Raw genomic sequence first — 27,604 nt, forward strand, 5'->3', positions numbered from 1 at the left:
ATTTAGCAATGAATTTTCACCATTTTTATTTGAATTTGTAATAACATTACTGTACTAGTATATTTTTATGCGGTGTACATATTTTGGAAAGAATAATTAAATTGTTAGTAATCAAATATCGATAGTTATTTTTTTGGACCGATTAATTAACAACTTCGTTATTCCCAATTTTTAAGTTCATATAAATTTTTTTATTTTAAATTTAAACAAATAGTCTTCTCTCCAATTAGGTATATATATAGTTACTTCATTCCCAATTAGGAGTAACTTTTTTTAAAAGTATGTTTAATTTTATAGCTATTTAGAGCATCCGCAGCGGTAAACACTTTCGTGCTCGTCCGTCCGTGCCGCTGAGCACCGCCTCGTCCGTCCGCTGATGGAGCGTGTCCGTCCGTGCCAGCGGTACGGCGCTGCTCTTAGCTAAGAGTACGTCCGTGCCGCTGATCAGCACACGTGGCGTCGCCTTATTTGCCAACGGCATAGCCGTTGGCTTATTTAATTTTTTTTTAAATGCGAAATTAATTAAAAAAAATGTTTTTAAATAAAAAAAAATATTTTTCCACTTCCCAAAAAAATATATCCGTTTTCTCCCCACTTTTAATTTATTTTTCAATTTTTTCCCCCAAAATTCACATTTTCATCTATGAATACTCCCATTTTCTCCCCACGTGTGTAATTTTTAATTTGTAGGATTTTAATTATGTATTTTTTTATTTTCTAGGATTTTAATTATGTATTTTTATTTTTTAGTATTTTAATTATGTAATTTTTATTTTTTAGGATTTTAATTATGTAATTTTTATTTTTTAATGTATTTTTATAATGTAGAAATGTTTTTAATAATTGGAGTATTTAAATTGAATAATAGAATGGTGGGACCCTTGAGCTTGTCCTTAGCTAAGAGCACGGATGTGGGTGTTGTGCTCTTAGGTAAGGACAAGGAGTAAAAGTAGGTCCGGGCCCACTTCCGTGCTCTTAGCTAAGAGCACGGATGGGGATGCTCTTAGTAAAGCCATGTCCATTGGGCCGAGATACTGAATCCTAAAGAAGGACTTCAAGCCCAACAAAGTAAAGCCCAAACATTTGAAAAAGCCCGATCCAACAGGTTTTATTTCAAAAAGGCAATTAGACTAGAACACTCAACGTGATATGCGCATATTGATGATCGTTGAATACCTTCACAATGTTCCAGTTGAATTGTGATTTTTGATCAACGTGCTTTGTTTTGTTTTGTTTCGATGTCTAGATGCATCAGTACATGTCGCGTGTATATGTATTGAGTAGGTCGAGTTTTCTATATGAATGACCTATATAATCGCACATGTCCATCCTGATGAGTGATTATATATATACCCGGACCCTTGTGGGCCAAAACTCGTTGCTTCGCCTGCCAAGGTATAGTTAATAGGGCGTGAAGAAAAATGGGAGGGACAACATTAAATGTTATACGGTATAACACTTGGTGAAGATAAATGTGGGGAACTTTTATGTGAAATTGTCCATTGGGATAGGTCAAGATTTTACATTTAATTTAATTTACAGTATTGTCTTTCAATCAAAAGTAAGTTTACTTTTCAATATGAACAAGAACTATCGAATAGCTTAAACAAGTGAAAAAACAAATTCTATAAATCACTTTACATTTTGTAACTAACAATGAACAGTTAAATTTTATGAAATTATATCCAAGTATGAAATAACATTAATTAAACCTATTATAAATGATACTCCCCCCTACCCTAATACTTGTATACTTTGGTTCTGGCGTGAGTTTTTAGAAATGTAAAAAAAAATGGGCTGAAAATGTTAGTGGAAAGACAACGGCAGATGTAGATCTTCCAGATGACGTTTATTGACGTCCATGATTAAATGAGACATTTATTGACGGATGAATGAAAAATAAGAAATGAGATATTTAATGGGATCACATATTTTACTCCGAGCTTCACTTTTGTTTATTTTATGTTAATTAATGAGATTGATAGCATAATAAAATATACAATTAGAAATCTATAATTCAAAATTAACACATAAAACCTATATAAATGTGTTACCGATTGGATGAGAGAGAAAATATTCAAAGAGAAAAAGCTAAAAACACTACTAGAATCTAAAAAAAAAGGAAATTAATTAATTATCCAAAAAACCTAGGGATTACGCGCGAAACTAACACAGATTCTATAATTTAAATAAATTAAAACTAACACATAAACCCTCTACGGCTATATAATGTGTAACACTATATATTAAGCTTTGATTAATAAATTAATAAAATAACAGCTTTGATTAATTTATAAATTATTAAGCAAAATATATTAAGCGGATAAATCACTCATACAATTTCTTGAAAAAATTACCATAAAGATATAGCTGTACAACTCTAAGCACCTGATAAGAACAAATATACCATAAATACAACTCTAACACATGAAATTGTACATATATGGTAACTAAATCTATATATTATCCCGATTCCGAAGATAAAGCTTCACATCTCTAACCTTTGAAAACAACATATATTACAATATAAATTAAATATGTTACATTGAATAAAACCTACGCATAAAGCCTTCTATATATGTACTATAACACTTGCAAACAAGAGCATACGAACAAAGCAAACACTAGAGAGAAAGAAAAATCGAGAGAGAAGATGAGTAATAACTTGGAAACCCGGATCAATCAGGGATTCAAGTTAAATCCGACCGGAGAGAAGCTGATCAGTGACTACCTGATTCCGTGGGTGACGGGACAGAATCCGATATGGAACGGCGTCGTTGAGAAGGCGATCTACGGCGACTCCTCCCCGTGGGAGATTTTCAGCGACATCGAGTCGCGTTGGCACTCGAAGATGGAGGAAAAGGGCGCCATTAAGTATACCGTCTTCGCCTTCGCTAAGCTGGCGAGGGCTCGAAATTCCAAGAGGTTTTGTCGAAGAGCCGGGAGAGGCACGTGGGACGGCCAAACGGGCCCCACGATGATCAAAAACTCCGACACCGGATGCATCATTGGGCATTCGAAGATGCTAGTGTACGGGCAATCAGGCGAGGCGGACGTCGGGGTCGGGCATTGGATAATGCATCAGTATTCTCTTAGTGAGGAATCGGTTAAGAAGAGCGGCCGAGCAAACGCCGCCGATCTTGTCGTGTGTAAGATCACTAAAGTTGTCAAGAAGAAGGACAAATCCGATCACAACACAAATCAGGTATTTTAGGTTTATTTTTTAGTAATTTCTTGGAACTTATCATAACCTAATTTTCTTGGAACTTTTTACGTATTATAATCTAATTTTTTTGTGAAGTTACCGGCGGCGATTGGTTACCGTGACTTTAATGATGCTATGGCTGTGCAATCAGAGTCGAATGGCGAGAGTTGCAATCTTGTGAGATTCGCGCCGAAAACAAATGAGGTACTTATTTTTTTTTAATTATTTTTTTAGGGTTTATAAATTTGTGCAAATTGTTACTCAATTTTTTTTTTCCTGCGTTTTGCTTAGGGAATTTTTAACGGTGACTATCAAGTCCAATGTGCGCAACCAGAATCGTACGACGATGGTTCAAATTATGAAAGATTTGCACCGGACACATATCAGGTACTTATTTTAATTATATTAGAGTGTGGAAATTTATACAAATCAGGTATTTAGGCTTATTTTTTTAGTAATTTCTTGGAACTTTTTACGTATTATAACCTAATTTTCTTGGAACTTTTTACATATCATAATCTGTTTTTTTTGTGAAGTCACCGGCGGCGATTGGTTACGGTGACTGTAATGATGCTATGGCTATGCAACCGGAGTCAAATTGCGAGAGTTGCAATTTTGTGAGATTCGCGCCGGAAACAAATGGAGTACTTATTTTTTTAAATTATTTTTTTAGGGCAAATTTTTGCAAATTGTTACTCAATTTTTTTTCCTGCGTTTTGCTTAGGGAATTTTTAACGGTGACTATCAAGTCCAATGTGCGCAACCGATATCGTACGACGATGGTTTAAATTATGAAAGATTTTTGCCGGACACGAATGAGGTACTTTTTTTTTTTTTTTTAAATTATGTTAGAGTTTACAAATTTATGCAAATTATTACGTAGTATACTAATAATTTTTTTAATGTGTTCAGCCTACAATTCCAGTTCCGGCCTCCCCAACTCTATCAATGAAGAGGGTGGCGGAGGTCGATCTTCTTCGAAATGGAGAAGATTCCGATATGAAAAGACATAAATTCGACGGCGGAGAATTTTCAGATGCTAGACCTGACTGGATGGAGTATAGAGATATGTTCCCTTCTGAATTTCACCAACTAATGGAGGCAGAGACGGTAATTTTATATAATTTTCTTTTACGAGTTTTCGATTTTATCCAAATTTTACATAAATTGATTTCTACGTTATATATTTCATAACACAATCAAACCTAATCCATTGCAAAGCAAACACGAGAGAGAAAGAAAGAAAGAAAGAAAGAAACAACGAGAGAGAAGATGGGTGATAACTTGGAAACCCGGATCAATCAGGGATTCGAGTTAAATCCAACCGGAGAGAAGCTGATCAGTGACTACCTGATTCCGTGGGTGACGGGACAGAATCCGATATGGAACGGCGTCGTTGAGAAGGCGATCTACGGCGACAGCTCCCCGTGGGAGACTTTCAGCGACATCGAGTCGTGTTGGCATTCGAAGATGGAGGAAAAGGGCGCCGTCAAGTACACCATCTTCGCCTTCGCTTCGCTGGTGAGGGCTCAAAATTCCAAGAGGTTTTGTCGAAGAGCCGGGAGAGGCACGTGGGACGGCCAAACGGGCCCCAAGAAGATCAAAAACTCCGACACCGGATGCATCATTGGGCATTCGAAGATGCTAGTGTACGGGCAATCAGGCGAGGCGGACGTCGGGGTCGGGCATTGGATAATGCATCAGTATTCTCTTAGTGAGGAATCGGTTAAGAAGAGCGGCCGAGCAAACGCCGCCGATCTTGTCGTGTGTAAGATCACTAAAGTTGTCAAGAAGAAGGACAAATCCGATCACAACACAAATCAGGTATTTAGGCTTATTTTTTTAGTAATTTCTTGGAACTTTTTACGTATTATAACCTAATTTTCTTGGAACTTTTTACATATCATAATCTGTTTTTTTTGTGAAGTCACCGGCGGCGATTGGTTACGGTGACTGTAATGATGCTATGGCTATGCAACCGGAGTGCGAGAGTTGCAATTTTGCGAGATTCGCGCCGGAAACAAATGAGGTACTTATTTTTTTAATTATTTTTTTTAGGGTTTACAAATTTGTGCAAATTGTTACTCAATTTTTTTTTCCTGCGTTTTCCTTAGGCAATTTTTAACGGTGATTATCAAGTCCAATGGGAGCAACCTGAATCGTACGACAATGGTTCAAATTTTGAAAGATTTGCACCGGACACATATCAGGTACTTATTTTAATTATATTAGAGTTTACAAATTTATACAAATCAGGTATTTAGGTTAATTTTTTAGTAATTTCTTGGAACTTTTTACGTATTATAACCTAATTTTCTTGGAACATTTTACATAATCATAATCTAATATTTTTGTGAAGTCACCGGCGGCGATTGGTTACGGTGACTGTAATGATGCTATGGCTATGCAACCGGAGTCAAATTGCGAGAGTTGCAATTTTGTGAGATTCGCGCCGGAAACAAATGAGGTACTTATTTTTTTTAATTATTTTTTTTAGGGTTTACAAATTTGTGCAAATTGTTACTCAACTTTTTTTTCCTGCGTTTTCCTTAGGGAATTTTTAACGGCGATTATCAAGTCCAATGTGCACAACCAGAATCGTACGACGATGGTTTAAATTATGAAAGATTTGTGCCGGACACGAATGAGGTACTTTTTTTTTTTATAATTATGTTGAGTTTACAAATTTATGCAAATTGTTAGGTAGTATACTAATAATTTTTTTAATGTGTTCAGCCTACAATTCCAGTTTCGGCCTCCCCGACTGTATCAATGAAGAGGGGGGCGGAGGTCGATCTTCTTCGAAATGGAGAGGATTCGGATATGAAGAGACTGAAATTCGACGGCGGAGAATTTTCAGGTGCGAGGCCTGACTGGATGAAGGAGTATGGAGATATGTTCCCTTCTGAATTTCACCAACTAATGGAGGCAGAGACGGTAATTTTATATATATATTTTTTATAATTTTCTTTTACAGAGTTTTCGATTTTATCCAAATTTTACATAAATTGCTTTCTAAATTATTTTTTCTGCGTCTGCCCCTGCAGTGGTTGCCACCGGCAAATGAAGCTCCATTTGCAAACCCCGGTGTTTTTTCGACTCTAGAGCCGTACTACGGCGGTTACGAAGCTCTTCCAGTTCCAGTTCCAGTTCCGGCCTCTGAGACTGTGTCGATGAAGAGGGCGGCCGAGGTTGATCTTCTAAATGAAGAAGATTCAGATCTTCTTATTGACTTGAAGCAATTAGAAGATATGTTGGGCTTCTAAATTTAGCAATGAATTTTCACCATTTTGATTTGAATTTGTAATAACATTACCGTAGTAGTATATTTTTATGCGGTGTACATATTTTGGAAAGAATAATTAAATTGTTAGTAATCAAATATCGATAGCTATTTTCTTTGGACCGATTAATTAACAACTTAGTTATTCCATTTAGAGTAAAGGTCAATTTTAGTCTTAAACTTATAGCCAGAATACCAATTTGGTCCAAAACATTCACTTTTTGAAAAATGAGTCCATAAGATACGAAAACGTTGTCGGTTTGGTCCTTTTTGACGATTCCGTCAACTTTTTTGACGGTCAGCCCGTGAATCAACTAAATTTTGCCCATATTAGTAATTAATTAAAACAAAAAAAAATCTAAAATAAAATCTCTCTCATATCTCTTTTCCCTCCCCCTCTCTCGCCGGTGATACCCAATTCATCTCTCTCCCTCGTCAATTCTAAAATCTGAGATTTGTACTTGTAGGTCTAAACAATTAATTCCATCAAATTCCTTCGAACCCCCAACTCTAGTTGTTGATTATTCAATGGCGTTTCAACGATTTTCACGTCCTTCTCCGTGATGCAAAGATTCGATAATCTATTCCACAAATTCAGTTGATTTATTTAGAATATAGATGCCGAGTCATTATTATTTAAATATTTGTTTAATGACCAAAACAATTAAATACTATTAGTTGTTCAAGTCCCATCATCTCAAACATCTTCGCGCTCTTTAATTCTCTTTATCTCTCAAGGATAGAAGGAAATGGACTAAAATGAGTGAAACAAATTACAAACTGAATAATATAGGATTAATATAAAATTAACACACACTTTTTAAGTTCACATAATTTTTTTTTAAAAATTTAAAGAAATAGTCTTCCCTCCGATTAGGTATATATATATAGTTACTTCATCCCCAATTAGGAGTAACTTTTTTTAAAAGTTTATGTTTAATTTATTGTACTATTTAGTAAAGCCATGTCCATTGGGCCGAGATACTGAATCCTAAAGAAGGACTTCAAGCCCAACAAAGTAAAGCCCAAACATTTGAAAAGCCCGATCCAACAGTTTTTATTTCAAAAAGGCAATTAGACTAGCACACTCAACTAGTTTACATGAATATGCACATATTGATGATCATTGAATGACTTCACAATGTTCCAGTTGAATTGTGATTTTTGTTCAACGTGCCATTGTGATTTTTGTTCAACGTGCTTTGTTTTGTTTGTTTCGATGGCTAGATGCATCAGTACACGTCGCGTGTATATGTATTATCTAGGTCGAGTTTTTTATGGATTGACTGCAAATATTGTCGGGGATGCTGGCCTTTTGGCAGTATAACCGGGCAGGAGAGTCGTGCCTCTGGTCTCGTGGTACTTGGGCTAATCTAGCACCATAAAAAAAAGCATGAGTTCTTCTGTAGCGTGATAAAAAAAAGCCCATATTGATCTGCGGATAAAGTATAGACAAAGTTGATGAAATTGCATTGGAAGTTTATTGTTCATTTGTGATGATTATCTTTTAATTTGAGTTTTATTTCTATTATTTTTAAATTAGATAGTAGTACAAGGAAAGCATATTATTTTACGTTTAATTTAATTTACAGTATTTTCTTTCAATCAACAGTAACACTAAAAAAAAATTAGTGATGGAATTCAATATAGCTCAACAACTAGTGACATAATTAGTTATTGTAACATGTATGTCACTAATAGTGGCAGAGTACTCCGTCACTAATGCAAACAGTCGCTTATGATTTCAGTCACAATAATTTTAGTGACGCAAATTCCGTCACTAAAACTTTTTACTGACAAGTTTATTATTGACGGATCTGCTAAAACTTGATCTGTCACTAATCTATTATGTGAAGAAATCTCACTGTTTTAATTGGCGATTTTTTTGTAGTGTAAGTTTACTTGTCAATATGAACAAGAACTATCGGATAGCTTAAACAAGTGAAAAAATAAATTCTATAAATCACTTTACATTTGGTAACTAACAATTAACAGTTAAATATTAGGAAATTATATCCAAGTATGAATAACATTAATGAAACCTATTATAAATAATAACCCCACTGTCCCTAATAATTGTCTACTTTGGTTTTAGCGTGGGTATTAAGAAATGCAAAGGAAAATTGATTGAAAATGTTAGTGGAAAGACAGCGGCTTATGTATTTCTTCCAGATGATGTTTATTGATGTCCATGATTAAATGAGATATTTATTGACGGCTGGATGAAAAAGGAAAAATGAGATATTTAATAGCGAAAGAAAGGAGTATTAGCTACGACGATATTCCGTCGATTAAATCTATATTTCCACATAAAAATATTACTATGAAATACAGTTGATTGTAGAATGTGGGATCACATATTTTACTCCGACTTTCACTTCTTTATTTTATGTTAATTAATGAGATTGATAGCATAATAAAATACACAATTAGCTAATGACCTTTCTCAAGTTGAGCAACATGCTATTTATCTAATTAGCAAACCATCGAACATATTAATAATTAAACGTCGTGATCATTATTAGAATTAATCGTTGAAACATGATTGCTTCTTTTTCTCTCTCAATGTTTACAATCTATCTCAATGTGGGGTCGACTTCATCAGGTTTATATAGGTTATATCCGTTAGTTTCGCGCCCTTGATTTTTTGGATAATTATTATTTTTTTTAGATTAGTATTTTTTGTTATCTGCATAAGATTATAATATGAATATTTCCTTGTTTATTCAAATATAGAATCTATGTACATCGTATCTGATGTATTTATGGAATCCTCTGATTTTTGGATATCAATTTTCATTGTTTAATTAGATTCTAGTATATTCTGTTATTGTTTGGATAAGATTCTAGATATTAATAATTATTTTTTATCCGCGTGTTTGCTTTATTGTTTTATAATTGACTTTGTATCTATTGGGACGTATTAATATGATAACACTCTTTATTATAACACCATATCACCAATTTAGGCCGTTAGATCTGAAGGTCGTATGATTTTCAAGCTGCCACGTGACAACCTATTTTAATTAAATTAGATGGAGTAATTGATCGCACCCTTTTTTAACATTGGAGACATGGGAAAACTAAGGAACGCTTTATTCTCAAACTTTCTCAAGTGTGCAAAATGATACAACTCTCTCATATTTATAGGCATTCCTAACTCATTCTAGAATTCTTTACTTAATTCTTTTATATTCTAATATCTAGACTTTTCTATATAAAAATCTAGAGAATTCTTCTACACAAGGGTGATGATCAAATGCTAACCATTTAGTATACCAAAATAGATACCACTTCATAACCGTTACATATGGAGATATAGTGGTTCAAATAATATCAAGTGTATTATAATATAAATTTAAATAATAATTAAAAAAATTGAAAGGGTATTTATATCAATTCATAAACATAGTAATTAAAACTAACTACTTTCTCTCTTTTCAAATCTTCTCAAAACTTTAAATTTACGTAACTCTCTCGATTTAAATTATTTTTTGCAAAAAATATATCAAACTGGAGATAAATTTATAAGGATTTAACGAAATCTGAATTGCATATGTTCCGAAGGCGTTCGAATGATGAAATTTGATATTTTTTATTTCAATTTTGTTATATGTTGATAAACAAATTTTTAACAGATTTTTATCAATACACTAGGTTGATATAAAAAAAACCAAAAAAATATAATATGTTAACTAAATGACGATCATACCCCTTTGTTGATATTTTGTTACTATTTATTGAAGTTCATGAGATTTAATCACATTCATAATTTGAACCATTGCCAAACGATTCTGGTTGCAGAGCCTGGACTTGATAATCGCCGTTGCCGCCTATATATTCCGATGAAAATCCCTAGGGTGGACGCATGAAAAAAGAATTACATAACAGTTTGCATAAATTTGTAAACTCTATTTATAATTAAAAATAAATACATCATTTGTGTCCTGTGCAAGTCTTTCATAATTTGAACCATCGTCGTACGATTCTGGTTGCGCACATTGGACTTGATAATCACTGCTATTGCCCGATAAAATTGCCTAGGTAGTGGCGGAGCATTCAAGTCTTGCATCCTGTGTAAGCCAGTGTATGATTCTCTTCAAGCTTAGATGGTCTTTTAATATTTTAAATTGTATTATTGCTAGTATTTTTTATGATATAATTTTCTACAACTATTATTGTGCAAAAAAAAAAATTCCATGCAATATATACATCAAAACTCAACTTAATACAAAACATGTCTCTACTTTTCATATCATTTAGTTATTATTATATCATTACTCACTTCGCTCGCATCTTAATAATGTCACAATTTTCGGTTACATCGATATAAAAAATACCCTAGAATTGTTACCGGGAGATTGGACCCCAATGCTAAAATCCTGAGTCCGCCACTGTATATACGGAAAAGGCGGGTGAAAATGTTACTTAACAATTTGCAAAAATTGGTAAACCATAAAAGGAAATAATTAAAGAAATAATGACAGTTGCTTTATTTTTTTTGGACATGTTTAATTTTTAAAACCACCGCATTGCAGGCTGTATAGTAGTTACATCATTACTTTTTTTTTTTAATGTATGCAACAGCCAAAATTAAAAGGATTTGAACAATTAATAGTATTTAATTGTTTTTGGTCATTAAATAAGTATTTAAATAATAATGACTCGGCATCTATATTCTAAATAAATTAACTGAAGAACTGACTTCCTAAAGTGTGCTCGGCTATGTAGATTAATTTAAATAGTATAAGTAAGTTGTTAATTAATCGGTCAGAAAATAACTATCTATATTTGATTACAATAACAATTGATCTAACACGTTTGAATCGCAGTTTCATGCGTGATATATAAAGCTTTCAGTCTGTCAATTCATTAAACAATTTATAAAGAAGTATGGAATAACTTAAATTGACATGAGACACGAGCAATAATTCGATAGTTTAAAATATACAGAGTTACCCAAAATTGTGAAATAATGACCATTGGAAATAGGTTGGGACATTGTAATTACTACACAACATTCCAAGCACTATATTTATACAGAATAATTTTTTTGATAACAAAACAAGAAGAAAAAGTATATGTATATTTAAAGAGGATCGATAATGGTTCCCCATTTCCCCCCTTGGTGACTCAATCGTCAGAATCAGAAAAATCTCTGAACACCTTGTTCCAGTCGAAACTATCATCTAAGAATTCTTCGCCGTCGCATTTCTGTCTTTTCATAACTGAATCTTCTCCATTTCGATTATGATATGTAAAAAGTTCCAAGAAAATTGGGTTATGATACGTAAAAAGTTCCAAGAAATTACTAAAAAATAAACCTAAATACCTGATTTGTGTTGTGAACGGATTTGTCCTTCTTCTTGACAGTTTTAGAAATTTTACACACGACAAGATCGGCGGCGTTTGTTCGGCCGCTCTTCTTAACTGATTCCTAACTAAGAGAATACTCATGCAGTATCCAATGACCGACCCCGACGTCCGCCTCGCCTGATTGCTCGTAGACTAGCATCTTCGATTTCCCAATGATGCATCCGGTGTCGGAGTTTTCGATCATCTTGGGGCCCGTTTGGCCGTCCCACTTGCCTCTCCCGGCTCTTCGACAAAACCTCTTGGAATTTTAATCCCTCACCAGCGAAGCGAAGGCGAAGATGGTGTACTTGACGGCGCCCTTTTCCTCCATCTTCGAATGCCAACACGACTCGATGTCGCTGAAAGTCTCCCACGGGGAGCTGTCGCCGTAGATCGCCTTCTCAACGACGCCGTTCCATATCGGAGTCTGTCCCGTCACCCACGGAAACAGGTAGTCACTGATCAGCTTCTCTCCGGTCGGATTTAACTCGAATCCCTGATTGATGCGGGTCAACGATTTCCGAATCCTTCCCCATGATGCAAAGATTCGATAATCTATTCCACAAATTCAGTTGATTTATTTAGAATATAGATGCCGAGTCATTATTATTTAAATATTTGTTTAATGACCAAAACAATTAAATACTATTAGTTGTTCAAGTCCCATCATCTCAAACATCTTTGCGCTCTTTTCTTCTCCTTCTCTCTCAAGAATAGAATCCCTCAAGAATAGAATGAAATGGACTAAAATGAGTATAACAAATTACGGACTGAATAATATAGGATTAATATAAAATTAACACACACTTTTTAAAGTTCACATATTTTTTTTAAAAAATTTAAAGAAATAGTCTTCCCTCCGATTAGGTATATATATATAGTTACTTCATTCCCAATTAGGAGTAACTTTTTTTAAAAGTTTATGTTTAATTTATTGTACTATTTAGTAAAGCCATGTCCATTGGGCCGGGATACTGAATCCCATAGAAGGACTTCAAGCCCAACAAAATAAAGCCCAAACATTTGAAAAGCCCGATCCTAACAGGTTTTATTTCAAAAAGGCAATTAGACTAGCACACTCAACTAGTTTACATGGATATGCACATATTGATGATCATTGGACGCCTTCACAATTTTCCAGTTGAATTGTGATTTTTGTTCAACATGCTTTGTTTTGTTTTGTTTCGATGGCTAGATGCATCAGTACATGTCGCGTGTATATGTATTATGTAGGTCGAGTTCTCTATGGATTGAATGCAAATATTGTCGGGGATGCTGGCCTTTTGGAAGTATAACCGGGATGGAGAGTCGTGCCTCTGCTCTCGTGGTACTTGGGCTAATCTAGCACCATAAAAAAAAAGCCCGAGTTCTTATGTAGCGTGATAAAAAAAAACCCATATTAATCTGCGGATAAAGTATAGACAAAATTGATGAAATTGCATTGGAAGTTTATTGTTCATTTGTGATGATTATCTTTTAATTTGAGCTTTATTACTTTTATTTTTAAATTAGATAATAGTACAAGGAAAGTATATTATCTTACATTTATTTTAAGTTACAGTATTGTCTTTCAATCAAAAGTAACACTAAAAAAAAAAAAAAAAAACGCAAAATAGTGACAGAATTAATGAAAGAATTCAATAGCTCAACAACAAGTGATAGAATTAGTGACTGAAACGTGTCTGTCACTAATAGTGACAGAGTACTCCGTCACTAATGCGAAACAGCCGCTTATAATTTCTGTCTCAATAACTTTAGTGACGCAAATTTCGTCACTAAAACTTTTTACTGATAAGTTCATTATTGAAGAATCTGCCAAAACTTGATCTGTCACTAATCTATTATGTGAAGAAATTTCACTGTTTTAATTGACCATTTTTTTGTAGTGTAAGTTTACTTTTCAATATGAACAAAAACTATCAGATAGCTTAAACAAGTGAAAAAACAAATTCTATAAATCACTTTACATTTGGTAACTGACAATTAACAGTTAAATATTAGGAAATTATATCCAAGTATGAATAACATTAATGAAACCTATTATAAATAACAATCCCCTTGTTCCCTAATAATTGTCTACTTTGGTTCTGGCGTGGATACTAAGAAATGCAAAGGAAAATTGATTGAAAATGTTAGTGGAAAGACAACGGCAGATGTATATCTTCCAGATGATGTTTATTGATGTCCATGATTAAATGGGATATTTATTGACGGATGAATGAAAAAGGAAAAATGAGATATTTAATAGAGAACGAAAGGTGTATTAGCTACGACGATATGCCGTAGATTAAATCTATATTTCCACATAAAAATATTACTATGAAATACGGTTGATTGTAGAATGTGGGATCACATATTTTACTCCGAGCTTCACTTCTGCTTATTTTATGTTAATTAATGAGATTGATAGCATAATAAAATATGCAATTAGCTAATGACCTTTCTCAAGCTGAGCAATGTGCTATTTATCTAACTAGCAAACAATCAAACAGATTAATAGTGCTATTTTATGAAGTCACACGCAAGGATCGGTTGCCATGACTGTTATGATGCTCCGGCTGCGCTACCAGAGCCGTATATCGACGGTTCGAATCATGTGAGACTTGCACCGGACATAACTGAGGTAATTATATTTTTAATTATTTTCGTCTAGAGTATACAAATGTTTTATGCAAACTATTATGAAACCTTTTTTTTCCTACGTCGGATTTTTATCGGAAAATCTAGGAAACGATAGCAGTTATTTTTAGAATATTAATAAATAAATTTAATTTTTTAATTGAAATATCTAGATATCGTACAAATATTTTATATATTAGGTAGAAGGGACGTGATCAAGTCCATAAGTGAAATTCTGTCAAAAATCAAAGCAAATCTCAACCATTGGATCATGTAATGTAACCGTTAGATTAATGCCATGTGTCACCTAATAATGTAGATCATGTAGTCTAATAATGTAACACGCTGTAGTCTAATAATGTAGATTGTGCACTCTAATAATGTAACCTAGTTAATAATGTAACGCTTTTAGTGTAATAATGTATCTCGAGTATTATGATCACAACCATCTAATCTGAGGATCCAAGAGCTGAGATTTGCTTTGATTTTTGACAGAATGTGCCTTATGGACCATAGTGCGCCCCTTAGGTAGAATTCTAATATTTGGATAAGATTCTAATATGGATAGTAATCTGTATTTCCTTGATTATTCAAAATATAGAATCTATGTACATCTTATCTTAAATATTTATGGTATCCATGTTTTTTCATGTGTTTCGACCTAAATCCCCCTATGTTTTGGATAAAAATCTTCCTTGTTTAGTTAATTATAGGATATAGTATATTATTTTATAATTTAATTTTTAAAATAGTCAAAATTGAAAATATTTATAGAAAAATGTTTTGGAGACATAATGTCTAAGACATAATGAGGTTAAAGTAGTAATTTTATTTTATATTTAATTTTAAATTAAATTTAAATTTTGTATATGTACTTTGTTGCCCCTGCATTTATATATGGAAGTAGTATTAATTAAGATCTTGATAAGGTTAATTTGATTATTTGTAAAATATAGAGTTCTTAACTAAATTTACTATATCAAGAAAAATTAAATTATATTTCAAAATATAAATAACTTTAAATTATTATTTTTTTACATCATTGTTAATGCTGGAATTGACCATAATTAATATTTACTTTTTTTTTTATTAAATATTGAAATTTTACTATATCATGTAGCAACAAATTTGGAGTATGCAATTTTGATTTTAAAATTATTTAAGATGCAATTTTTGATTTTAATACTAATTGAGTACGTAATTTTGATTTTAAATTTTTTTAAATTTTAATATTGATTCTTTACATTTCATTTTTACTATTATTTCTGTAATTACAACTCAACAAAAAAAAAAATCACATGTTCATAACTAATATTCCTATATTTAACATTTTAAAGCTATATATTTAAAATCTTCTCATTTTCTTATATTAAAATTACTAACTAAAAAAGGATATTATTAATGGAGCTTACGATTCTTAATATAATTAGTTGATGTACGATGTATTAAATAATCTAGAATGAGAAGAGTTGATTCATCCAATTATTTTCGTATTAAAAAATACAATAATTTTTTATTTTTGAAACATTATAATGTTAATTTTTTAAGCATAATTTTATAGAGTCGAAGTTTAACTAGTACTTGTCAATTTAAATATAAAAAGAATATTACATGTGATAAAAGTTAAGAAAATCAATATAAAAATACAAAAGGTAATGCAAATAAATGATTCATCATAATAACTACTGCTATTATTTAATCATACAATTCAAATTTGGATAAGAAATTTAATAAAAAAAAATAATAAGATTAACCGGCTATGAAAGTGTAACATAAAAAAAAGAAAATAACTCATAATTAAATTATCAACTGGTTAGATAAAAATTTATTTGGAAAAATAATAATATATGAAGTTATCAAATTATTTTATTATTAAATAATAATATAGTATGCATTATAATAACTAATTTATAATCTAATTTCATGATTTTTAAATAAATAATATAGTATAAATTTAACATAAAAAAATGACGTAAACATATAAAAAGTTTTAAGCATGATTGTAGCTTATCTCTAATCAAATCATTAAATATGCATTTAGATAAAGATATTTAATTTGATTTAATATTCCTTAATTAGATTTGTATCCATTTAATATGATATTGGATAAAGTAGTCATTATAAAAAATATATCTATGTCAAAATGCCATAAGGGTATTATGTCTTGGAGACATTATGTCTCTAAATCACTACTCATATTTATAACAATGATGTTTAATTGTTTTGGTTATTAAATGAATAATTAAATAATGAATAACTTGTTTGCTCTCTCTCCCATTGCTTTTTCTCTATCAATCTTTTCTCTCTATTCCAATCGGTAACACGTTTGTATAGGTTTTATGTGTTAGTTTTAAATTATAGATTTGGCGCGTAACCCCTGATTTTTCGGATCATAAATTTCCTTGTTTAGTTGATTATAGTATTTTCTTATTTGGATAATTAACTAATTAAACAGAATTTAGAATCTTATTAAAAAAACTAACTAGAATCTAACAAAAAAGGAAAATCGTGATGCAAAAGATAAGGGGATATAGCTCGAAAAATAATATTCTAGTTAGACTTATTTAAAAAAACTAGAATCTCCTAAACTCACATTCACTATATAGACTTAATATGATCTGAAGCAAGTTCTAGAAACAACATCAAGTAAATGATAAAATCACACTGAAATGAATGTTTGGCTCAAATCTCACTCGGGTAATAGCATGAATCAAGGCAAACAAGCAATTCGTTACTTATACACCTATTACTCAAACTCTTAAGTCAAAGACCATGATAGTTTAAAAGATGGATGATGTTTTTATCATTAACAACTAGTCTTTACCCCAAGAAACCAAAATTCAAACAAGTTCAAATTCAATTCCAACTCAAAGCATTTAGTCACAAAACAACTAATCAACTAAAACATCAAACTAAAAACCAAAAGCAAAACGAACTACTCAAAATCCACAACAACCTAATCCCCCAAACTTATTCCGAGCAAAGCGAAGAATAAGTTCAGAGAAAAGTTGTGAATTTTGAGGGGTTAAAGAAACAAACAAAAACATAGATAGAAAACCTGGTTGGGTTGCCTCCCAACAAGCGCTTTTGTTTAACGTCGTTAGCTCGACGTCTCCAAGCTTTGTCTACAAGAACCACTCGATCTCGGGATCGATCGACTCTAATGGTCCTCCGAAAACAATGTGTGTGTACTCCTATTCACAAAGAACACACACAATTTAAGCTCGGATTTGAGAACAAAATTTAAAAAAATAAAAACAAGTAAATAATGTCTAAACTAGCAAATTCAAAATCTTCAAGATATCAAGCTTAGAACTTAATTAGTCCCCGGCAACGGCGCCAAAAACTTGACTCGATTTATTTTAACACGAGAAATACCCGCAAGTGTACGAGGCTATCGTAGTATAGGCAAGTCAAGAGTATCGTATCCACAAAGACTAATTAAGTGCTTAAGTACCTCGAACCAAGATCATTCGCTATTTAGACAACCAAAGATTGAGTTTTTGTATCTAAATCCTAAGAACAATGAATCAAAACAAAGTAAATAAAATGAAGATGAGTGAATTGAAGAGAAAGTGGAGAAAGAGTAGAGCTTTGGGATCCAACTACAATGTTATAGTCTTGATTAATCTCACTAAACCTCTAAATCAATCTTCAAGCTATGCCGACTAGGGTCTCAAGAGTTACTAAGCTATCACGAAGGTAAGATCATGCCTTCTCTCGAATGCACATGACTTGTAGGTTGCATGCTAAGCCCAAAGTCTCCTTATAGTGTAAGCACACAACTCCAAAAGGCTCCTAAATCACACATTTGTTAATCAACTCTCGTATATTGTAACAATGTAAAGATGCATTCAAACGGGTAGCTAATCCAATGAATGTAAAGGCGCGGGAATGACAAATAACTACATAAGCTAAGCATAACATTAAAAGATCGATTCACCTATTTGTGTCTCTAGAATTATTAGGAAAGTCGCTACCATAGTATAAGCCCTCTCTCGAGTGCACCTACCCAGTTGATTAGATTCTAACTATCAAAGTCTCCTTCCAATAGATTAGATTCTAATTCCTTAAGCTCCTAAGACTCAAGCCCTCACATAGGGTCCCCTCTCTCGAGTGTAGATAAACCATGTGTTGTACTCATTCCTTTTACCATATAAAACTAGCTATCTCTCGATTAATCTAGTTAAACGGACATGGTTCTAAAGTTGGCCAAACAAAAGAACAATAAAAGCACAAGAACAAGCAAAATAACCACAAGAGCTAGGCGAAGGTTCAATTCAATTAAATCAAAACATATTCAAAGTAGTCTTCACCCAAAGCTCCACAAATGTATCTAGCTACTCATGTTTAACAAGAATTCAACAAAATCATCGGTAGAAAACATGGAAAACACAAGTAAATTGATATTAAATATCCCAGAGATGAATTGGGGGTTGAGAATCCTTCGTCTTGATGGTTGAACTCTTCTCAATCGCCCTCTTCTTGCTCTTGGAGAAAATTGGTGTATATGGATGTTTGGAGGCGGAAGAATGGTGTAGGAGGCGGATCGGCATGAAAAATCCGTGAACCCTAGGTGCTGCACATATATATAAAGCAAAACACCCGCCCGGGCGCCGTGCCCGGGCATTTTCTTCTCAAACCGGGCGTTCAGTCTATCCCCGGGCGTTTCTTCTCGAACCGGGCATTTTCTTCCCTAAGTCGGGCGTTTTCACTGGACTGGGCAGTGTTCGTCTAATGGCCATAACTTCTTCTACGGGACTCCGATTGAGGCGTGCAAGATACCCACGTGTAGCCCTTTCGAAGACGAAGAGAATGGTATGAAATAAGGGCTGATTGGACTTCGAAATCTCCAGAAAAACTACCTCGAACTAAGGCTATTGCACATCCACTTGTTTTGCACATATTTATACACATTCTTCACAAAATGGTCAAATACCAAAATAATAGAGAAGTAATCATAATCATACCCGATAATAGACGAAATTTGATCAAAACCATGCAAGATTACTCTCTAAAACCAAGCAAAATCCAAGTATGTCAGATTTTTATATAGAAAAGTCTAGATATTTAAAATATAAAAGAATTAAGTAAAGAATTCTAGAATGGGTTAGGAATGCCTATAAATATGAGAGAGTTAGTATCATTTTGCAAACTTAAGAAAGTTTGAGAATAAAGGTGCGATCAATTACTCCATCTACGCCTCAACTACGCTGCTTAGGGATTCCAATTCCAAGAGGGTTTATAATAGGGCTGGGAAGGGTCGTAAAATACGCCATCAGCTGCAACATCGGCTTTCGAAGATGCTTGCATACGAGCAGATGTCGGACGCTGGACGATGCATGAGTATTACGCCCGAGGCAACTCCTGGATCGTCCAGCGGTAATATTCATGCATCGTCCGGTGCCCGACGTTCTCCTCGTACGTGAGCATCTTCGATTGGCCGATGATGCATCTGGTTTTGGCGTGCAAGATGATCAAGACTAATAATCATTTGCTCATATTGTTAGTCATGCATCTCATGGACCACATTGTATATATACATATATTTTGGAATTTGCACAAATAGAAAAAGCAGTTCATCCCACTAATATAATCTATAATTGTTGCTAAAGTTCAAATTTTATTGGCTTCTAGGATATGCTTCTTCAAGACTTTCTTTTTCTTCACCGAAATCTTTACACCCCACCATCTCTTAAGAGTAATTCTTGCACAATGAAGGTGAAAGATTTATCAATTTAAGTATATATTTTATTCAATATTTTTCATTTCTTATGTTACAAAATGTGTTGTTTTTGTGCAGTTCTGCAACTGGATGCAGAGCAAGTTCAATGGAGATAAGAGACCTAATTCTGTTCCTGTTACAAGTAAGTACTTTTTTTAACTCTTTCAAGATCCAATTTTAATCAAAAGTTTGACGCATCATATTGCAAAAGTAAATAATTCATTCTTTCAAGATCCAATTTTTTTTTAAATGTGACACATATTCATTCTTTCAAGATCCAATTTTATTCAAGTGTGAGACATATCATATTACAGAAGTAGATTTCTACTTTTTTTCAAAAACCAATTTTAAATATGAGACATATCATATTGTCATATTGCAAAAGTAGATCATTCACTCATTCAAGATCCAATTTTTATTCATATGTGTGACATATCATATTAAGTAGATCATTCACTCTTTGAAGATTCATTTTTTATTCATGTGTGACATGTCGTATAGCAAAACTAGATAATCCACTGTTTTAAGATCCAATTTTTATTCAAATGTGAGACATGTCATATTGAAAAACTAGTAGTTACTATCAAATTAAGAGACACAACATTACGCAACAATATTGAAAATGAGTCCTTGAAAATAAACCAAACCTAACATCAATCATCTTTGCAGATAAAAAAAAGAAAGAGCCACCAAAGGAAGAGTTCAGCGACTGGCCCCACGGCCTACTCACCATCGGGACTTTTGGAAACACAGCCCGAACAGACAGCAAGGAAGAAATCCAAGCAGCGGAGGAGCAATGCTCATCTCCTGATCTCTCAGAATTCACAGTTGAGGAAGTATGGAAGCTGCAAAAGGAGCTAAAGAAGCTCCTAACGCGAAAGTCATCTGCTGAGGAGCAGCCGGCTGATTGATAGGGACCCAACGACCCAGGGGCGCCATGCAGACGTGCATGAGGGAAGAACATCGAGAGGACGAGAAGGAAGGAGGAAAGAACCAGCCCAAGCCCAGAAGGTCAGACCAAGAAGAGAGGCACCGAGACCTGCTAAATTCAAAGATTTCATATCTAAGACCTTATTGTATTTTTATTTGCTTTCCTTTTTTTCGAAGATTGCACTAGGGTAGATCTTTTATTTTTATTATTAAATCTTTTCGGGTTTTCTTCTTGATTCTTTCCCGAATCGTAAGTCGAATCAAGCAGGGTCCGAACTCTATATAATAGAGTTCATTAGAGAGTCAAAACATCGAGAAGAAGAAATAAAAAGCTTATTCTCGAAACCCTTGTTCTTATTTCCGCCGCCTTCTCTTTTTTCATTTGCAAAACAGGTTCTCTGTTCCACCGATAGGTTACTCAAACCTATCAATTGGTGCTTTACATTGAGTCCTCTTCTCCCATCACCCATACACTATCCTTCTCACCCATACACTATCCTACCATGGCTTCCGGTTCGGGTTCAACCGACACCAACAACGTTCCACCACCGACCCCCTACTCCAACGAAGAACTTACCCAGATGCTGATCGACATGAAAATCCGCTACGCCAGCCAGGATAAGAAACTGATGTCGAATCAGTTCGACCTCGAGGCTTTCTCTCGCCGGCAGGAAGCAACGAATCGCAAGATCGAGGAGAGTCTCTCTATCCTCATCGACGCGAGTCTGAAGCCTCGCCTCCCTGACGCAGCCACCGCGTCGTCTGCCACTAGGGGTTGGAAATTGCCTCCGTCACTCACCCAGCCACCAACGGGCGCGGAGACTGAACCCCTACCTCGGGTCGAACCTGAAGCTCCTCGCTTCAACTGAGATAACGCCGCTGATTGGATCCGTAAGATACAACGCTACTTCAATCACCACTTCACCCCACTGCAGGATCGCATCTACTTGTCGGCGTATCTGTTTGATCACCCGGCCTCCAGTTGGCTGACTTACTGGGAAGATAACTGCAAGAACAAATCTTGGGATCAGTTTCTAATGGCGATTAAACACCGCTTTGACCCGGATCTCTACGTCGACCATGTGGGCTCTCTCGCGGGGCTGAAACAGACATCCACTGTTGAGGCGTATCAGTCTGCCTTTGAGGATATCATGCAGAAGGCATCAGACGTGGGCGAGGAGACACTGATTTAGCTCTTCGTCGCGGGTCTTCAGGACCTGATGAAACACGAACTCCTCACCAAGCGACCATCGTCTCTGGCTGAGACCTTCGCCCTTGCTCAACGATCAGCTGCGTGCCATAAGCTATCGTCCCTCCATAAACTGCGCCAACGGCAACATTGGTCAGAAAAGGAGGCCCGACCCCGACAACAGCAGTCATCAGCCTTGCCGACGGCTGGGTTTCAGCGTTCAACACCGGATGCCCAGAACGTTCGAACATTCCGGTGGTCCGCGTCTCTGCAGCGGAACGGAGTGAGCGCGCCCGACAGGGGTTGTGCTATTATTGCCCAGAAAAGTACTCTCAGGAACATGTCTGCAGCAAGAAATTTTACGCTCTGATAGGAGCAGATGAAGAGGATGAAACCCCGCTGTCAGATCCTGAAGCAGAGACGGACGTGGAGGGAGAAAACATGGTGATTACAGGTGATGTTTCCAGTGTTCAAGTGATTGGGCCGAAACTGAAACCGCGGTCTATTTTACATGGTGATGTTTCCAGTGTTCAAGTGTTCAAGTGATTTTGCCTGCCTAAGAACTCCTATTTTACTGCAAGGTCATGCGTTCGACATCGACCTATTTATACTACAGGTGGAAGGGCCGGACGTCATCCTGGGCGTCCAGTGGCTGCAGGAATTGGGCGATGTTACCAAAAATTATCGCAATCTGACCATGCAGTTTGAATGGGGAAACCAACAGGTCTTCTTGAAGGCAGAGAGTACAACCCCACGGCAGATCTCATACAATAATCTATGTTCGCTCATTGGGCAGGAACCTGACTGTGCGGTCTTTGAAATCATCTCGGCGCCCACTCCGTCTAGGCCCTCTGAGGCCATTCAAGGGGAACCCACTATTGCGGCTGTCCTCGACGCATTCGACTCTGTTTTTTCTGTCCCGACTACTCTTCCCCCACCGAGGCAGTGGGATCACAGAATTCACTTACCGGAGGGTACACGTCCAATCAATGTGAAGCCGTACAGATACCCTTATTTTCAGAAAATGGAGATCGAAAAGCAGGTGAAAGAGATGCTTTCTCAAGGCGTCATCCAACCGAGTACCAGTCCGTTTTCCTCACCTGTCCTCTTGGTGAGAAAAAAGGATGGGTCCTTTCGATTTTGTGTCGACTATAGGGCACTAAATGCAGCTACAACCCCGGACCACTTCCCTATTCCGACGGCGGATGAGCTGTTTGACGAGCTCAACAAGGCGCGGGTATTTTCTAAACTTGACCTGCGCTCAAGATATCATCAAATCCGTATGAATATGGCGGATGTGCATAAGACGGCGTTCCACACACACGACGGTCATTTCGAGTTCCTCGTCATGCCGTTCGGGCTGACGAATGCTCTGTCAACCTTCCAAGCTACGATGAACAGTATTTTCAAGCCTTTTCTGCGACAATTCGTGATCGTATTCTTCGATGATATACTCGTCTATAGCTCCACGATGGTCGAGCACGTTACCCATTTAGAGCAGGTCCTTGGTATTTTGCAGCTCAATTCATTCTACATCAAAGGCTCGAAATGTGCATTCGGCGTGGGAACGATCGACTACCTCGGTCATATCATATCAGCGGGGGAACTTCGGGCCGATCAAGCAAAGATTGAGGAAATGACGGCTTGGCCAACGCCCACCACGGTCAAGCAGTTGTGAGGGTTCCTTGGTTTGACCGACTACTACCGCCGTTTCGTCAAGCAATATTCACTCATCGCTGCCCCCCTCACTGATTTGCTGCGTAAGGAAGGTTTTCAGTGGACTCCGGTAGCGGAGGAGAGTTTCGCTGCCCTCAAGCGGGCCATGACCCGACTTCGAAGCTCCATTTACTATTGAAACAGATGCTTCCGACTTCGGCATCGGAGCGGTGCTGCTCCAACACGGTCACCCATTGGCTTTCTTTAACAAAAAATTGGGGCCCAAACGTCGCATAGCGTCAACCTACCACAAAGAGCTGTACACGATCGTGGAGTCCGTACAAAAGTGGCGCCAATATTTGTTGGGGCGCGAGTTCATTATCCGAAGCGATCAACGGAGTTTGAATGACCTTTTGTCTCAGATTGTGCAGACACCGGACCAACAATTTTACATCCGGAAACTCATGGGATTCAAGTTTCGGATCGAATATAAATCAGGGGCATCCAACCGGGTCGCTGACGCGCTCTCCCGCCGTGACCCCGATCCCCAAGCGGATGAGGCTGCATTGGTCACTATGTACGCACGCACCAAGCTGTGACTGCCGGTACATCCCCTATACATGTCTCGGTGGCGGATGGAATCCTATTTTTTAAGCACCGACTCTATCTCAGTCGCGATTCAGCCGTCCGCATCGATATTTTGGAGGAGTCTCACAGCGTGAAAACCGCTGGCCACCTGGGAGAAAAACGCACCTTTGCGAGGGTGGTCGCCTCCTTCTATTGGCCTGGATGAGGGCTGACGTCCGTCGCTTCGTCGCGGCTTGCGTCGTCTGCCAAGCAACGAAATATATCACAGATAAACCGTCTGGCCTTCTACAACCACTTCCGATCCCCGACACGGTGTGGTCGGCTGCCTCCATGGATTTTATTGTGGGCTTGCCTTCATCTTATGGGTACACCGCAATTATGGTGGTCGTGGACCGTCTTTCCAAATATGCCCACTTTGGGCCTTTACAACCAGGTTTCGATGCTGCCAAGGAAGCTAAGTTGTTCGTCAATACCGTGGTCAAGTTACACGGCTTCCCGGAGAGGTTGCTCTCGGATCGCGATGCCATTTTTATGAGTGATTTTTGGACAGAGCTGCTGTCACTGAGTGGGACTAAGCTGCAGTTTACAACGGCTTATCACCCGCAAACGGACGGGCAGATGGAGGTGACCAACCGCGCCCTCGAGCAGTACCTCAGAGCATTCACATTCGAACAGCCAAAAAAGTGGTTTGATTATTTGCCATGGGCAGAGCTCGCCATGAATTGTAGCGTCAACGTAAGCATTGACACATGCGGCTAACAAACGTCGCCGCGATGTCGAATTTCGCGTGGGGGATAAGGTGTTGTTACGCCTGCAGCCATACCGCCAGGTTTCAGTGGGGAAGCCGCTCTCCGCCAAGCTCGGTCGGAGGTATTATTGCCCGTATGAGGTTACTGAACATATCGGTGCCGTGGCTTACCGCCTCCGGTTACCCCTAGAGAGTCGCATCCATGATGTATTCCATGTGTCTCTCCTCAAGCCGTTTGTTTTCCCCCTATCGGACTCAGTACTATCTCAACTGCCCAACAGCTTCAAGGGTAGTAGACCGATTGATTCTCCTGTGCAAGCGGCGGCCGAGAGAGTGGTACTGGTGGATGGAGTCCCTCAAGTTCAATGGCTCACCCGTTGGTCAGCAAACCCGTCGATTCCTTCATGGGAGCCCCGGGACGATTTGCTGCGTCATTTCCCGACACTCCTCCTTGAGGACAAGGCTGCTTTTATCGAGGGGGGAGTTGATAGGGACCCAACGACCCAGGGGCGCCATGCAGACGTGCATGAGGGAAGAACATCGAGAGGACGAGAAGGAAGGAGGAAAGAACCAGCCCAGAAGGTCAGACCAAGAAGAGAGGCACCGAGACCTGCTAAATTCAAAGATTTCATATCTCACTAGAATAAGACCTTATTGTATTTTTATTTGCTTTCCTTTTTTTCGAAGATTGCACTAGGGTAGATCTTTTATTTTTATTATTAAATCTTTTCGGGTTTTCTTCTTGATTCTTTCCCGAATCGTAAGTCGAATCAAGCAGGGTCCGAACTCTATATAATAGAGTTCATTAGAGAGTCAAAACATCGAGAAGAAGAAATAAAAAGCTTATTCTCGAAACCCTTGTTCTTATTTCCGCCGCCTTCTTTTTTTTTCATTTGCAAAACAGGTGCTCTGTTCCACCGATAGGTTATTCAAACCTATCACTCATCTCCCATTGGACAGATTCCTCAACTGCCCTTCTAGTTTGGAAGTGGACAGGACTAATTCATACAGGTTCAGCACGTACTCATACGACAAAGATGAGGAGGAGATTGGTCGGACGATCAGGATCATCCTAGGCAGATGCAAAGATGTGTGTGAGAAGAAGAAGAATAAGACAATCGGGAAGAAGTCCTTAGCCTTCCTTGTCAAGAAAGTTTTTGCTTGCAGAAGTGGCTTTGCCCCGGCTCCTAGCATTCGAGATACTCTTCAAGAATCAAGAATGGAGAAGGTATGATTAAGATTTTGTATCAAAGTTAAGTTTCCATTTTTGGACATTACTTAACTAACTAGTGCTTGCATTGTTTGATTGTTTTTGGGATTCAGCTTATGAGGCTAATGCTGACCAAGAAAATGAACTCTCAAAAACCTTAAGAATGGCATCAAAGAGATGCATAGAGGATTACAGGGCGAAATTCGAGGCAGACGAAGATCAGGAATCGCACTATGAGGGTTGAGAGGGATCATCTAAATGGGACAAGACTGATTCTGATTGTGAGTTCTGTTTTTGAAATTTGATCATATTTTTTATGTGTTGGAAAAATGAATTATACGTATATATATATGAAGACTAATAGTTATAGTGTTTTTATGTGCAGTTATTGTGCTAGAGATTTAGAATATGCACAAGTTCATCAAGAATTGAAGAGAGAAGGGACTCTGAGGAGATAAATATGGATCATGGGAGATTTATGAGCTAATATTTTCAAATAAATATTTTTTTACAAGTTGACATGTATGTGTTCATCTTGTTGATGGGAAGGAAACTCTCCTTCTCTTTTTTCATGTGTTTTCATCGACTCGGAAGAATTTATCACATGTTGTGTAATATTCTCACCTGTTTTTCTGTAATACTCCTATAGTATAGTTTAGATTCAACTCACAATTATGTATATCACACGCCAAAACCGGATGCATCATCGGCCAATCGAAGATGCTCGCGTACGAGGCGGATGTCGGGCACTGGACAATGCATGAGTATTACCACTGGACGATGCACGAGTTGCCTCAGCCGTAATACTCAGCATCGTCCAGCACCCGACGTCTGACCAGAGTGCTCGTACGCTAGCATCTTCGATAGCCGATGATGCAGCTGATGGCGTAATTTACGACCCTTCCCAACCCTTTTATAAACCCTCTTGGAATAGGGATTCCCAACCCTTTTATAAACCCTCTTCGAATTGGAAACCCTCAGCAGAGTAGTGAAGGCGTAGATGGAGTAATTGATTGCACCTTTTTTAACATAGGTGACTTGGGAAAATCAACGAACACTTTATTCTCAAACTTTCTCAAGTTTGCAAAATGATACA

The 27,604-nt window shown here is 36.6% G+C and overlaps 1 protein-coding gene and 2 pseudogenes across 1 annotated transcript; all 3 read left to right on the forward strand.

The window, feature by feature from the left end:
* The first annotated feature begins 2,653 nt into the window (after positions 1-2,653).
* LOC125206990 (NAC domain-containing protein JA2-like) lies at positions 2,654-4,157 on the forward strand. Its single transcript, XM_089061660.1, has 5 exons — positions 2,654-3,205; positions 3,497-3,592; positions 3,742-3,849; positions 3,930-4,025; positions 4,131-4,157. The coding sequence occupies exons 1-5, from the start codon at positions 2,654-2,656 to the stop codon at positions 4,155-4,157; spliced, it is 879 nt and encodes a 292-aa protein (XP_088917786.1).
* Positions 4,158-4,477: 320 nt separating this feature from the next.
* The window catches only part of LOC148924020 (uncharacterized), a 75,857-nt pseudogene continuing 52,730 nt past the window's right edge, over positions 4,478-27,604 (forward strand).
* LOC148924021 (uncharacterized) lies at positions 21,621-23,984 on the forward strand (annotated as a pseudogene).

This window comes from Salvia hispanica, chromosome 6 (genome assembly GCF_029641045.1).
Source record: "Salvia hispanica isolate PSC_SH4W2 chromosome 6, Shi_PSC_v1, whole genome shotgun sequence".
In the NCBI taxonomy this organism is placed as follows: domain Eukaryota; kingdom Viridiplantae; phylum Streptophyta; class Magnoliopsida; order Lamiales; family Lamiaceae; genus Salvia; species Salvia hispanica.

Bases quoted from the DNA above. Each gene is read 5' to 3' on its own strand.
- LOC125206990 (XM_089061660.1), top strand. From the start codon at position 2,654: ATGAGTAATAACTTGGAAACCCGGATCAATCAGGGATTCAAGTTAAAT. The intron at 3,850-3,929 runs GTACTTATTTTT...CGTTTTGCTTAG, and splicing joins TCGCGCCGGAAACAAATGGA to GGAATTTTTAACGGTGACTA. The intron at 4,026-4,130 runs GTACTTTTTTTT...CTACAATTCCAG, and splicing joins TTTTGCCGGACACGAATGAG to TTCCGGCCTCCCCAACTCTA.